The sequence below is a fragment of the Coloeus monedula genome (assembly GCF_965178545.1).
Source record: "Coloeus monedula genome assembly, chromosome: 37".
In the NCBI taxonomy this organism is placed as follows: Eukaryota; Metazoa; Chordata; class Aves; order Passeriformes; family Corvidae; genus Coloeus; species Coloeus monedula.
In genome coordinates, this window is record NC_138817.1 from 1,527,555 (window position 1) to 1,542,086 (window position 14,532).

Genomic DNA, 14,532 nt, shown 5'->3' on the forward strand with positions numbered 1-14,532 from the left:
TTGGGGGGTAAAAGCCTAATTTTGGGAGGAAAGTGTAGAAATTGGGGGAGAAATTCTGGGATTTGGGAAAATCGGGGTTTTGGGGGAAAAGTTGGGGGTTTTGGGGCAGAAATTCAGGGATTTGGGGGGGAAATTTGGGGATTTAAGGGGGAAAATCTGGGATTTGGGGAATTTGGCGTTTGGGGGGGCAAATTCGGGGGATTTGGGGGGAAATTTGGGGATTTTGGGGGTAAAAGCCCAATTTTGGGGGGAAAGCTTGGGGTCTTGGGGAGGAATTTGGGGATTTGGGTGGGAAATCGGGGGATTTGGGGAAATGCAGGGATTTGGGGTGAGTTTGGGGGGAAATTTGGGGATTAGGGGGCAAAATTTGGGATTTAAGGGAGGAAATTGCGGGATTTGGGAAAATTGGGGTTTGGGGGAAAACTCGAGAGTTTGGAGGAGAAATTCGGGGAAATTTTGGGGGGAAATTCTTGGATTTGTGAGGGGGAATTTGGGGATTTAGGGGGAATTCAGGGATTTGGGGGGGAAATCGTGGATTTAGGGGAGGAAATGCGGGGATTTGGGGCAGAAATTCAGGGATTTGGGAATTTGGGGAGGGAGTTTGGGAGGAATTGGGGGGAATTAATGGGGTTTGGGATTTGGGGGATGTGAGGGCAAATAATGGAGAATCGGGGAATTAATGGGATTTAGGGGGAATTAATGGGATTTGGGTGAAAATCCTGGGATTTGGGTGAAAATTTGGGGATTTGGGGGTTGTGAGGGCAAATAATAAGAACTGGGTAAAGGGATTTAATGGGATTTGGGTGAAAACCCTGGGATTTGGGAGAAAATCTTGGGATTTGAGGGCAAATAATGGGAAATGGGGAGAGGGGAATTAAGATTTGGGTGAAAATTTTGGGATTTGAGGGTTTTGAGGGCAAATACTGTGAAATCAGGAGGGGAATTAATGGGATTTGGGTGAAAACCCTGGGATTTGGGTGAAAATCCTGGGATTTAGGGATTGTGAGGGTAAATCTCCAACTTCAGGGCTCAGGAATTTGGGAGATTTGGGAATTTTGGGGTAAAACCGGTGGGATTTGGGACTCGGGGGGGCCCTCATTTAGCTCGTTAATTAACGCTCCTCATTAAGCCTGCCCCTAATGAGGGTGACCAACCCCCACTGACCGCTCTTGTGTCCACTCCGTGTCCGCAGGGGCGACCACCGGCAGGACCGACGCGAGCGGCCCTACTGAGCCCCTCCCCCACCCCGCCCCTCCCCCACCCCTCGTTTTTTATTTGCCGGCCCCTCCCCCACCCCCCGCCCCTCCCCCCGCGGGCTCCCCCCGCTTTTAACCCTCCCCTCCCCCCCAATAAAGGAATTTTGGGGGAGGATTTGGGGTCGTTTCTGATCGGATGGGGATTTTTGGGGGGGGGGCGGGGCGGCGCTGTGAGCTCATTAACGCCCTAATGAGGCGCTTCCGGCCGCGGGACTCATTAAGGAGCTCATTAAGCACTGACGTCATGAAGGGAGGGGCACCTGAATAAGGATGGGGGGGGGCCCTTTAAGGGAGGAGGGAGGGGCGTGGCTTTGTTGTGTGGTTTGCATAATGGGCGTGGCATGACCATATATGGCATTGGGGGTGGGCACGCGCGCCGCCCGTGCTGTGAGCGGGGCGTGGTTTGGGTTTGCTGATTAGCATAAGGGGCGTGACGTGACCATATATGGATTGGGGGCGTGGTTTGTGCGCGGTCGGCGCTATTGCGGGGGTGTGGCTTACGCTCGATGATTAGCATAAAGGGCGTGGTTTGACCATATATGGGTGGGGTGGGGGCGTGGTTTGGGCGCACCTAGGGAAAGGGGCGTGGCCTCTGTACAGGTAACGTGGGCGTGGCCACGGCGGTGACGCGTGGCCCCGTCCAGGTACGAGGAGGGCGTGGTCGCGGCGCAGGTGCGGGAGGGCAGGAAGTGCCTGTACAGGTGTCGGGGGCGTGTTCGTCACCAGGTGAGGGGTGGGGGGGCAAATTCCGGACAGGTACAAGGAGCGTGGCCGCGTTCAGGTGAGGGGAGGCGGAGGCCGGAAGGTGCCGGCGGCCACAGCGGCCCAGCTGAGCGATGAGGAGGCGGCGGCGGGAGCCGGGAGCGGGGCACGGAGCGGGGCCGGCGCTGCTGCTGCTGCTGCTGCTGCTGCTGCCGGCGGGAGGTGAGAGGGGAAAGGGGCGTCTGAGGGAGTTTGAGGGGGATCGGAAGGGATTTAGGGGTGTCCTGAGGGGGGATTTGGGAAGGAATCGTGAGGGGATTTTGAGAGGGAAACGTGAGGAGATTTTGGCGGGAATCGTGAGGGGATTGGGGGGGGCTGGTGAGGAGAGCTGCGGGTGAGCGTGAGGGGAGAGTCGTGAGGGGAGATGGCGGGTAAGGACCGTGAGGGGATTTGGGGGTAAAATTCGAGGGGATTTTGAGGGGATTCGTGAGGGGATTTAGGGGGAATCTTGGGCAGAATCGTGAGGAGATTTAGGGGGAATCTTGGGCAGAATCGTGAGGGGATTTAGGGTGAATCTTGGGCAGAATCGTGAGGGGATTTAGGGGTAAAATTCGAGGGGATTTTGAGGGGATTTAGGGGGAGCCTTGAGCAGAATTGTGAGGGGATTGGGGGGTAAATTTCAAGGGGATTTTGAGGGGATTTAGGGGGAAATCTTGGGCAGAATCGTGAGGGGATTTGGGGGTAAAATTCGAGGGGATTTTGAGGGGATTCGTGAGGGGATTTAGGGTGAATCTTGGGCAGAATCGTGAGGGGATTTGGGGGTAAAATTCGAGGGGATTTTGAGGGGATTCGTGAGGGGATTTAGGGTGAATCTTGGGCAGAATCGTGAGGGGATTTGGGGGTAAAATTCGAGGGGATTTTGAGGGGATTCGTGAGGGGATTTAGGGTGAATCTTGGGCAGAATCGTGAGGGGATTTGGGGGTAAAATTCGAGGGGATTTTGAGGGGATTTAGGGGGAGCCTTGAGCAGAATTGTGAGGGGATTTGGGGGTAAATTTCAAGGGGATTTTGAGGGGATTTAGGGGGAAATCTTGGGCAGAATCGTGAGGGGATTTGGGGGTAAAATTCGAGGGGATTTTGAGGGGATTCGTGAGGGGATTCAGGGGGAATCTTGGGCAGAATCGTGAGGGGATTTGGGGAGAATCCGAGGGGATTTGGGGGTTCTGAGGGGATGTGGCGGTAAAAGGAAGGCGGGAAAGGATCGTGAGGGGTTTTGGGGGGAATCTGAGGGGATTTGGGGGTTCTGAGGGGATTTGGGATTTTCTGAGGGGATTTTGGGGAGGAAGAAGTCTGAGAGGAGCGTGAGGAGATTTAGTGGGGGGGTCGAGGGGATTTTGGGAAGTTCTGAGAGGGTTTGGAGGGGAATCTGAGGGGACATGGTGGGAAAAAGTGAGGGGATTTTGAGGGCAATCTGAGGGGATTTTGGGGAGATCTGAGGGGATTTTGAGGGGGAATCTGAGGGGATTTTGGGGGCAATCTGAGGGGATTTTGGGGAGGGGAATCTGAGGGGATTTGGGAGGGAATCTGAGGGGATTTTTGGGAGGGAATCTGAGGGGATTTTGGGGAGGGGAATCTGGGGGGATTTGGGAGGGAATCTGAGGGGATTTTGGGGGGAGATCTGAGGGGATTTTGGGGGGAGATCTGAGGGGATTTTGGGGGAGGAATCTGAGGGAATTTTGGGGGGAATCTGAGGAGATTTTGGGGAGGGGAATCTGAGGGGATTTTGGGGGAGAATCCAAGGGGATTTTGGGGGAGATCTGAGGAGATTTTGGGAGAGGAATCTGAGGGGATTTTGGGGGAGAATCCAAGGGGATTTTTTGGGGGAGATCTGAGGAGATTTTGGGGGGAGATCTGAGGGGATTTTGGGGGGAGATCTGAGGGGATTTTGGGGGAGGAATCTGAGGGGATTTTGGGGGGAGATCTGAGGGGATTTTGGGGGGAGAGCTGAGGGAATTTTGGGGGGAATCTGAGGGGATTTTGGGGGGAGATCTGAGGGGATTTTGGGGGGAGATCTGAGGGAATTTTGGGGGGAATCTGAGGGGATTTTTTGGGAGATCCGAGGGGATTTTGGGGAGGGGAATCTGAGGGGATTTCGGGGGTAATTGGAGGAGATTTGGGGAGGACTTGGAGGGGATTTTGGGGGGGGGGGAATCAGGAGATTTTGGGGGGGACTCGGAGGGGATTTTGGGGGTTCTCAGGGGGGCTCTGAGGGGTCAAGGACAGTTTGGGAGGCGGAGGGGATTTTGGGGGACATCCAGGGGGGATCGTGAAGGGACACGGGGGGGGGCGGGGGGGGCACAAAATTTGGGGAGGGGGATCCAGCTGGGGACTCAGGGGGGACCCGGTCCTGGGGGGGTCCCTGCGGATTTTTTGGGGGGCACGGGGAGGGGACAGGGGAAGGGGAGGAGGGGGGGGGGGTCACACCCCCCTGGCCCCGCGGGACATTCCTGGGACAGGTTTTTCCGGCTCGCCCCGGATGCCCGGAGCCATCCCGGATGTCGGGGTGTCCCCTTGTGTCCGGCCAGGTCACCCCAAAACGGGGCGTGGGGGAGGGGCTCGGGTGTTGTCACCCTCGGAAAGGGTCCCCAAAAAGGGGCTCTGACGTCATCACCCCCCCCCCTCTGTCCCTCACAGGTCACTGGGGGGCGGCGGCGGAGGATGACGCAGGTGAGGGGGGAGGGGCAGGGTCCTGGTTTTGGGGGGGTGTCTGGGTTTGGGGGGGCCCGAAAGGGGAGGGGGTCCCGTTTTTTGGGGGGGGTCCCATTTTTGGGGGGAGGGGTCCCAAAAGGGGAGGGGTCCCATTTTTGGGGGGGGGAGAGCCATTTTTGGGGGGAGGGGTCCCATTTTTTGAGTGGGGAGGTCCCATTTTTTGGGGGATGGTCCCGTAAGAGGAGGGGTCCCATTTTTTGGGAGGGGGAGCCATTTTTGGGAGGGAGGGGTCCCATTTACTGGGGGAGGGTCCCAAAAGGGGAAGGGTCCCATATTTTGGGAGGGGGAGCCATTTTTGGGTGGAGGGGTCCCATATTTTGGGGGGGGGGGGGTCTCATTTTTTGGGGAGGGGGGTCCCATAAGGGGAGGGGTCCCGATTTTTGGGAGGGGTCCCATTTTTTGGGGGGAGGGGTCCCATTTTTTGGGGGATGGTCCCATAAAGGGAGGGGTCCCATTTTTGGGGCAATCTGAGGGGATTTTGGGGGGGACTCTGAGGGGATTTTGGGGGGCTCTGAGGGGATTTTGGGGGGAGATCTGAGGGGATTTTGGGGGGGCTCTGAGGGGATTTTGGGGGGAGATCTGAGGGGATTTTTTGGGGAATCTGAGGGGATTTTGGGGGCAGATCCGAGGGGATTTTCGGGGCAGATCCGAGGGGATTTTCGGGGCAGATCCGAGGGGATTTTGGGGGGCAGATCCGAGGGGATTTTTGACCCCAAAAGGGGGGGGGGGTGTCCCATTTTTTGGGGGACGGTCCCAAAACGGGAGATGTGTGTGTGGGTGAGGGGGGGGTGGGCGGGAGACCCCACAATTCCGGGGCTGGGGGGGGGTCCCTGACGGCCCCTCCCCCGCGCTGTGCCCCCTCCCAGTTCCGTGCGGGACCCCCGTGCACCGGCGCGTGGTGGGGGGCGCGGGGGCGCAGGAGGGCCAGTGGCCCTGGACGGTCAGCGTGGCCTTCAGGGGCCGCCACGTCTGCGGGGGGGCCCTGATCGCCCCCGCCTGGGTCCTGACGGCCGCCCACTGCTTCCCGCCGTGAGTAACCCCCCAAAAATTCCCTAAATGTACCCCAAAATAGCCCTAAAATAGCCCTAAAATAGCCCTAAAATAGCCCTAAAATAGTCCCTGAGACCCCACTGCTTCCCGCTGGGAGTAACCCCCAAAAATTCCCTAAATGTACCCCAAAATAGCCCTGAAATAGCCCTAAAATAGCCCCTGAGACCCCACTGCTTCCCGCCGTGAGTAACCCCCAAAAATTCCCTAAATGTACCCCAAAATAGCCCCAAAATAGCCCTGAAATAGCCCTAAAATAGCCCCTGAGACCCCACTGCTTCCCGCCGGGAGTAACCCCCCAAAAATTCCCTAAATGTACCCCAAAATAGCCCTAAAATAGCCCTAAAATAGCCCCTGAGACCCCACTGCTTCCCGCCGGGAGTAACCCCCAAAAATTCCCTAAATGTACCCCAAAATAGCCCCAAAATAGCCCTGAAATAGCCCTAAAATAGCCCTAAAATAGCCCCTGAGACCCCACTGCTTCCCGCCGGGAGTAACCCCCCAAAAATTCCCTAAATGTACCCCAAAATAGCCCTAAAATAGCCCTGAAATAGCCCTAAAATAGCCCTAAAATAGCCCCTGAGACCCCACTGCTTCCCGCCGTAACCCCCCAAAATGTACCCCAAATGTACCCCAAAATAGCCCTGAAATAGCCCTAAAATAGCCCTGAAATAGCCCTAAAATAGCCCTAAAATAGCCCTGAAATAGCCCCTGAGACCCCACTGCTTCCCGCCGTAAACCCCAAAAATACCCCAAATGTACCCCAAAATAGCCCTGAAATAGCCCCAAAATAGCCCCTGAGACCCCACTGCTTCCCGCCGGGAGTAACCCCCAAAAATTCCCTAAATGTACCCCAAAATAGCCCCAAAATAGCCCTGAAATAGCCCTGAAATAGCCCTAAAATAGCCCTAAAATAGTCCCTGAGACCCCACTGCTTCCCGCCAGGAGTAACCCCCCAAAAATACCCCAAATGTACCCCAAAATAACCCCTAAATAACCCAAAATGTCCTCAAAATGACCCAAAATAACCCCAATACATACCCCAAAATGTCCCCAAAATACACCAGAAATACACCCCAAAATGTGCTCAAAATAACCCCACAACGTCCCCAAAATAACCCCAAAATGACCCCCAATCCCCCCTAAGCCCCCCCAAACCCCTCTAGGACCCCCCAAATCCACCCCAAACCCTCCTAGGACACCCCAAATCCCCCCTAAATCCCCCAAAACCCCTCTAGGAGCCCCCAAATCCCCCCCAAGTCCCCCCTAAATCCCCCTCAAGCCCCTCTACGACACCCCCAGTCCCCCCCACCCCCTCTAGGACCCCCCAATCCCCCCTAAATCCCCCCAAAAACCCCTCTAGGACCCCCCAATCCCCCCCAAACCCCTCTAGGACACCCTAAATCCCCCCTAAACCCCCTCTGGGACCCCCCAAATCTGCCCCAAACCCCTCTAGGATCCCCCAAACCTCCCCTAAAACCCCTCTAGGACACCCCAAATCCACCCAAAAACCCCTCTAGGACACCCCAAATCCACCCAAAAACCCCTCTAGGACCCCCCCAAATTTCCCCCAAACCCCTCTAGGACATCCCAAATCCCCCCCAAGTCCCCGCTAAATCCCACCCAATCTCCCCTAAATCCCCCTCAAAACCCCCTTAGGACCCCCTAAATCCCCCCAACTCCCCCCAAAACCCCTCTAGGACCCCCCAAATCCCCCCTAAACCCCTCTAGGACCCCCCAAATCCCCCCTAAACCCCCTCTGGGACCCCCCAAATCTGCCCCAAACCCCTCTAGGATCCCCCAAACCTCCCCTAAAACCCCTCTAGGACCCCCCAAATCCCCCCCAAATCCCCCCCAAATCCCCCCAACCCCCCAAAAACCCCCTCTAGGACCCCCCAATCCCCCCCAAACCCCTCTAGGATCCCCCAAATCCACCCTAAATCCCCCCAACCCTCGCCCCCAAACCCCTCTAGGACCCCCCCAAATTTCCCCCAAACCCCTCTAGGACATCCCAAATCCCCCCCAAGTCCCCGCTAAATCCCACCCAATCTCCCCTAAATCCCCCTCAAAACCCCTCTAGGACCCCCCAAATCCCCCCTAAATCCCCCCAACTCCCCCCAAAACCCCTCTAGGACCCCCCAAATCCCCCCCAAAACCCCTCTAGGACCCCCCAAATCCTCCCTAAACCCCCTCTGGGACCCCCCAAATCTGCCCCAAACCCCTCTAGGATCCCCCAAACCTCCCCTAAAACCCCTCTAGGACACCCCAAATCCCCCCCAAATCCCCCCTAAATCCCCCCAACCCCCCAAAAACCCCCTCTAGGACCTCCCAATCCCCCCCAAACCCCTCTAGGATCCCCCAAATCCACCCTAAAACCCCTCTAGGACCCCCCAATCCACCCTAAATCCCCCCAACCCTCGCCCCCAAACCCCTCTAGGACCCCCCCAAATTTCCCCCAAACCCCTCTAGGACATCCCAAATCCCCCCCAAGTCCCCGCTAAATCCCACCCAATCTCCCCTAAATCCCCCTCAAAACCCCCTCTGGGACCCCCCAAATCCGCCCCAAACCCCCTTAGGACCCCCCCAAAACCCCTCTAGGACACCCCAAATCCACCCCAAAAACCCCTCTAGGACACCCTAAATCCCCCCTAAACCCCCTCTGGGACCCCCCAAATCTGCCCCAAACCCCTCTAGGATCCCCCAAACCTCCCCTAAAACCCCTCTAGGACACCCCAAATCCACCCCAAAACCCCTCTAGGACCCCCCCAAATTTCCCCCAAACCCCTCTAGGACATCCCAAATCCCCCCCAAGTCCCCGCTAAATCCCACCCAATCTCCCCTAAATCCCCCTCAAAACCCCTCTAGGACCCCCCAAATCCCCCCCAATCCCCCCAAACCCCTCTAGGACCCCCCAAATCCCCCCTAAATCCCCCCAACCCCCCCCAGAAACCCCTCTAGGACCCCCCAATCCACCCCAAAATCTCCCCAAAATCTCTAGAACCCCCAAAATCTCCCCAAAACCCCTCTAGGACCCCCCCAATCCACCCCAAAACCCCTCTAGGACCCCCCAAATCCCCCCAAAAACCCCTCTAGGACCCGCCAAAAACCCTTCTAGGACCCCCCAAATCCAACCTAAATCCCCCCAACCCCTCTAGGACCCCCCAAATCCACCCCAAACCCCCTTAGGACCCCCCCAAAACCCCTCTAGGACCCCCCAATCCACCGAAACCCCCTCTAGGACCCCCCCAATCCCCCCTAAATCCCCCCAAAACCCCTCTAGGACCCCCCAATCCACCCCAAAAACCCCTCTAGGACACCCCAAATCCCCCCTAAACCCCCTCTGGGACCCCCCAATCCACCCCAAACCCCTCTAGGACCTCCCAAATCCCCCCTAAATTCCCCCAACCCCCCCCAAAAACCCCTCTAGGACCCCCCAAATCCACCCTAAAACCCCTCTAGGACCCCCCCAAATTTCCCCCAAACCCCTCTAGGACATCCCAAATCCCCCCCAAGTCCCCGCTAAATCCCACCCAATCTCCCCTAAATCCCCCTCAAAACCCCTCTAGGACCCCCCAAATCCCCCTCTAGGACCCCCCAAATCCACCCCAAAACCCCTCTAGGACCCCCCAAATCCCCCCTAAACCCCCTCTGGGACCCCCCAAATCTGCCCCAAACCCCTCTAGGATCCCCCAAACCTCCCCTAAAACCCCTCTAGGACACCCCAAATCCCCCCCAAATCCCCCCTAAATCCCCCCAACCCCCCAAAAACCCCCTCTAGGACCCCCCAATCCCCCCCAAACCCCTCTAGGACCCCCCAAATCCACCCCAAACCCCTCTAGGATCCCCCAAATCCACCCTAAATCCCCCAAACCCCTCTAGGACCCCCCAAATCCCCCCTAAATCCCCCCAACCCTCGCCCCCAAACCCCTCTAGGACCCCCCCAAATTTCCCCCAAACCCCTCTAGGACATCCCAAATCCCCCCCAAGTCCCCGCTAAATCCCACCCAATCTCCCCCAAATCCACCCCAAAACCCCTCTAGGACCCCCCAAATCCCCCCCAATCCCCCCAAACCCCTCTAGGACCCCCCAAATCCCCCCTAAATCCCCCCAACCCCCCCCAGAAACCCCTCTAGGACCCCCCAATCCACCCCAAAATCTCCCCAAAATCTCTAGAACCCCCAAAATCTCCCCAAAACCCCTCTAGGACCCCCCCAATCCACCCCAAAACCCCTCTAGGACCCCCCAAATCCCCCCAAAAACCCCTCTAGGACCCCCCCAAAACCCCTCTAGGACCCCCCCAATCCCCCCTAAATCCCCCCAAAACCCCTCTAGGACCCCCCAATCCACCCCAAAACCCCTCTAGGACCCCCCCAATCCCCCCTAAATCCCCCCAAAACCCCTCTAGGACCCCCCCAATCCTCCCTAAATCCCCCCAAAACCCCTCTAGGACCCCCAAATCCCCCCAAACCCCCTCTAAGACCCCCCTAACCCCCCCCAAATCCCCCCAATCCCCCCCGTGTCTGACCGGTGCGTGCCCCCCCCAGGGAGAACCCCCTCCCCGAGTACCGGGTGACGCTGGGGGTGCTGCAGCTCCTGTCCCCCCCCCCCGACGCCCAGGTGAGGGGCGTGGCCGCCGTCGCGCGCCACCCGGCCTATCGCGACTATCGCGACAGCGGCGACATCGGCGGCGACATCGGCGGCGACCTGGCGCTGGCTCGGCTGGACCCCCCCGCCAGCCCGTCGCGATTGGTACGGCCCGTGTGCGTGCCCGGGCCCCGCGTCAGCTTCGCGGCCGGAACCAACTGCACGGTGACCGGCTGGGGACACGTGCGGACCGCGGGTGGGTGACACCGGGGGGACAGGGGGGCACTGAGGGGCTGGGGACACCGGGGGGCATCGGGGACAGCGGGGGGCATCGGGGACAGCGGGGGGACAGGGGGGCACTGAGGGGCTGGGGACACCGGGGGACACCGGGGACACCGGGGGGCACTGAGGGGCTGGGGACACCGGGGGACATCGGGGACACCGGGGACATGGGGACATCGGGGACACCGGGGGGGACACGTGCGGACCGCGGGTGGGTGACAGCGGGGGGACAGGGGGCACACGTCCCTCACGGAGGGGACACGGAGGGGACACGGAGGGGACACGGAGGGAACGCAGCTTCGGTGGCCGCAGCACCCCCCGGCCGCCCCTGTCCCCGTCCCCGCCGCGGTGACGCCGCTGTCCCCCCCCAGTGCCGCTGCCACCCCCCAAGACGCTGCAGCAGCTGGAGGTGCCACTGCTGAGCCACCGCCACTGTCGCTGCCTCTACGCGACAGCGACAGCGACAGCGCCAGCGCCAGCGCCAGCGCCGGCGGAGGGGCTGGGGACACCCGCGGGGGACACGCTCTGCGCTGGCTTCCCGCAGGGCCAGCGCGACGCCTGCCAGGTGCGTGACACCTCCCCTGTCCTTGTCACCTCCCCTGTCCCTGTCACCTCCCCTGTCCCTGTCACCTCCCCTGTCCCTGTGTCACCTCCCCTGTCCTTGTCACCTCCCCTGTCCCTGTCACCTCCCCTGTCCCTGTGTCACCTCCCCTGTCCCTGTCACCTCCCCTGTCCCTGTGCCACCTCCCCTGTCCTTGTCACCTCCCCTGTCCCTGTGTCACCTCCCCCTGTCCTTGTCACCTCCCCCTGTCCCCGTGTCACCTCCCCCTGTCCTTGTCACCTCCCCCTGTCCCCGTGTCACCTCCCCTGTCCTCGTGTCACCTCCCCCTGTCCCCGTGTCACCTCCCCTGTCCCTGTGTCACCTCCCCTGTCCCTGTGTCACCTCCCCTGTCCCCGTGTCACCTCCCCCTGTCCCTGTGTCACCTCCCCTGTCCCTGTGTCACCTCCCCCTGTCCCTGTCCCCTCCCCTGTGCCCCGGGGTCTCTCCTGTCCCCACTGTCACCTCCCCCCAGTACCTCCATGTCCCCTCTGTCCCCTCCCGGGGCGACTCCGGGGGTCCCCAGTGTTCCCCAAAAACCGTCCCATGTCCCCAATGTCCCCAAATCCCCCCACATTGTCCCCAGGGTCACTCCGAGGGTCCCCTCGCCTGCTGGGTTGGGGGGGTCCCAGTGTCCCCAATGTCCCCAATGTCCCCTGGCCCCTCTCTGTCCCCTGTGTTCCCCAGTGTCCCCTCGGTGTCCCCGCTGTCCCCTCGCTGTCCCCAGGGTGACTCCAGGGGTCCCCTCACCTGCCGGGTTGGGGGCTCCCATTGTCCCCATTGTCCCCAGTGTCCCCTGACCCCCCTCTGTCCCCTCGCTGTCCCCAGGGTCACTCCGGGGGTCCCCTCATCTGCCGGGTTGGGGGCTCCCATTGTCCCCAGTGTCCCCTGGCCCCTCTCTGTCCCCTGTGTTCCCCAGTGTCCCCTCGGTGTCCCTGACCACCCAGTGTCCCCAGTGTCCCCCCGCTGTCCCCTCGCTGTCCCCAGGGTCACTCCGGGGGTCCCCTCACCTGCCAGGCTGGGGGCTCCCAGTGTCCCCAGTGTCCCCTCGGTGTCCCTGACCCCCCGGTGTCCCCTCACTGTCCCCAGGGTCACTCCGGGGGTCCCCTCACCTGCCGGGTTGGGGGCTCCCATTGTCCCCAGTGTCCCCAGTGTCCCCTGACCCCCCGGTGTCCCCTCGCTCCCATTGTCCCCAGTGTCCCCAGTGTCCCCTGACCCCCCGGTGTCCCCTCGCTGTCCCCAGGGTGACTCTGGGTGTCCCCTCACCTGCTGGGTTGGGGGCTCCCATTGTCCCCAGTGTCCCCATTGTCCCCAGTGTCCCCAGTGTCCCCAGTGTCCCCTGACCCCCCGGTGTCCCCTCGCTGTCCCCAGGGTGACTCCGGGGGTCCCCTCACCTGCCGGGTTGGAGGGTCCCAGTGTCCCCAGTGTCCCCAGTGTCCCCTCGGTGTCCCTGACCCCCCAATGTCCCCTCGGTGTCCCTGACCCCCCGGTGTCCCCTCGCTGTCCCCAGGGTGACTCCGGGGGTCCCCTCACCTGCCAGCTCGGTGGCACCTGGCTGCTGGCGGGGGTGGTGAGTTGGGGGGACGCCTGCGGGGTCCCCGGGCGCCCCGGGGTCTACACGGGGGTGGCCCCGCACTCGGCCTGGATCCTGTCCCTTGTCCCCGAGGTGGCCCCGCGCCACCCCGATGTCCCCAAAGCCCCCCCCGAGCCCCCCGGTGACCCCTGCGAGGGTCAGGGCTGGCCCCGGCCGCTGTCCCCTGGCCCGGGAGGGGACCCTGGGGCGGGGGGGGCAGCCGGGGCCAGCGCGGGGGTGGCACTGGTGGCACTGGTGACACTGGGGGGGGGGGTCCTGCTGCGCGTCTTGGGGTGACAACAGCCCCGGGTGGGGGTCCCGAATGGGGAGGGGAGGCCGAAAATGGTCCCAAAAATGGGGGTGGGAGGCCGAAAATGAGTCCTGGGAGGCCAAAAATGAATCCTGGGAGCCCAAAAATGGCCCCAAAAATGGGGGTGGGAGCCCAAAAATTGTCCCAAAAAATGGGAGTGGGAGCCCAAAAATGAGTTCTGGGAGGCCAAAAATGAATCCTGGGAGCCCAAAAATGGCCCCAAAAATGGGGGTGGGAGCCCAAAAATGAGTTCTGGGAGGCCAAAAATGAATCCTGGGAGCCCAAAAATGGCCCCAAAAATGGGAGTGGGAGCCCAAAAATGAGTTCTGGGAGGCCAAAAATGAGCCCTGGGAGCCCGAAAATGGGGGTGAGACCCAAAAATTGGGGGTGGGAGCCCAAAAATGAGTCCTGGGAGCCCAAAATGAGTCCTGGGAGCTCAAAAATGGGGATGAGACCCCAAAATTGGGGGTGGGAGCCCAAAAAGGCCCCAAAAATGGGAGTGGGAGGCCGAAAATGAGTCCTGGGAGCCCAAAAATGGCTCCAAAATTAGGGTAGGAGCCCAAAACTGAGTCCTGGGAGCCCAAAATTGGGGGTGGGAGCCCAAAAATGACCCCAAAATGGGGCTGGGACCCCAAAATTGACTCCTGGGCTCCCAAATTTCATTGGTGGCGCCCCAAAAAAGGATCACGAACCCCAAAAATGCAGGATTTGAACCCAAAACTGGGCGTGGGACCCCCGGCAATGGGGGGGGGGAGGGGGAGACCCCAAAATCGAGTCCTGGGACCCCAAAATCGGCTGAAGTGACCCCAAAACGACCCCTCAGACCCCAAAAGGACCCCTGGGACCCCCCAAAATCGGGGCTGGGACCCCAAAAAATCCTCGTGGGACCCCCCCGAAATAAAACCTCGGAGACCCCTCCCCCCTTTTCCGGCTTTATTTGGGGTTTGGGGGTGGGGGGGGACCCCAAAATTTGGGGGGGGTGGGGGTGGGGAACCAAACAAGGACCCCCAAAATTTTGGGGGGGTGGAGAAATGGGGACCCCAAAATTTTGGGAAAGCCCAAAACCGGGAGGGGGAGGGAACCCCAAAATTGAAGAGGGGGAGCCCAAATTTGAGTGGGGGGACCCCAAAATCAGAGTGGGGGGAGCTCAAATTGGGGTGGGGGGACACCAAATTTTAGGGGGGGGACCCCAAATTGGGGTGGGGGGGACCCCAAAATTGAAGGGGGGGACCCCAAAATCAGAATTGAGGAGCTCAAATTGGGGTGGGGGGACCCCAAAATTATGGGAGGACCCCAAATTTTAGGAGGGGGACACCCCAAAATTGAAGGCGGGACCCCAAATTTGAGGGGGGACCCCCAAAATTAGGGTTGGGGGACCCCAAAATTGAGGTGGGGGAGCCCAAAATTATGGG

The 14,532-nt window shown here is 60.2% G+C and overlaps 2 protein-coding genes across 2 annotated transcripts in view; both read left to right on the forward strand.

Moving 5' to 3' along the window:
• The window catches only part of FUS (FUS RNA binding protein), a 46,726-nt gene extending 45,389 nt beyond the window's left edge, over positions 1 to 1,337 (forward strand). Inside the window, exon 15 of the mRNA XM_082300190.1 lies at positions 1,193 to 1,337. Coding sequence (XP_082156316.1) covers positions 1,193 to 1,232 — 40 coding nt within the window. The 3' untranslated portion in view covers positions 1,233 to 1,337. The remainder of the gene's footprint in view (positions 1 to 1,192) is intronic.
• Positions 1,338 to 2,382: 1,045 nt separating this feature from the next.
• On the forward strand, positions 2,383 to 14,030 carry PRSS8 (serine protease 8; the record flags this gene model as incomplete). Its single annotated transcript, XM_082300126.1, has 6 exons — positions 2,383 to 2,389; positions 4,652 to 4,684; positions 5,593 to 5,755; positions 10,318 to 10,613; positions 11,011 to 11,204; positions 12,748 to 14,030. The coding sequence occupies 6 exons, from the start codon at positions 2,383 to 2,385 to the stop codon at positions 13,105 to 13,107; spliced, it is 1,053 nt and encodes a 350-aa protein (XP_082156252.1). The 3' UTR covers positions 13,108 to 14,030.
• Between the last annotated feature and the right edge of the window lie 502 nt (positions 14,031 to 14,532).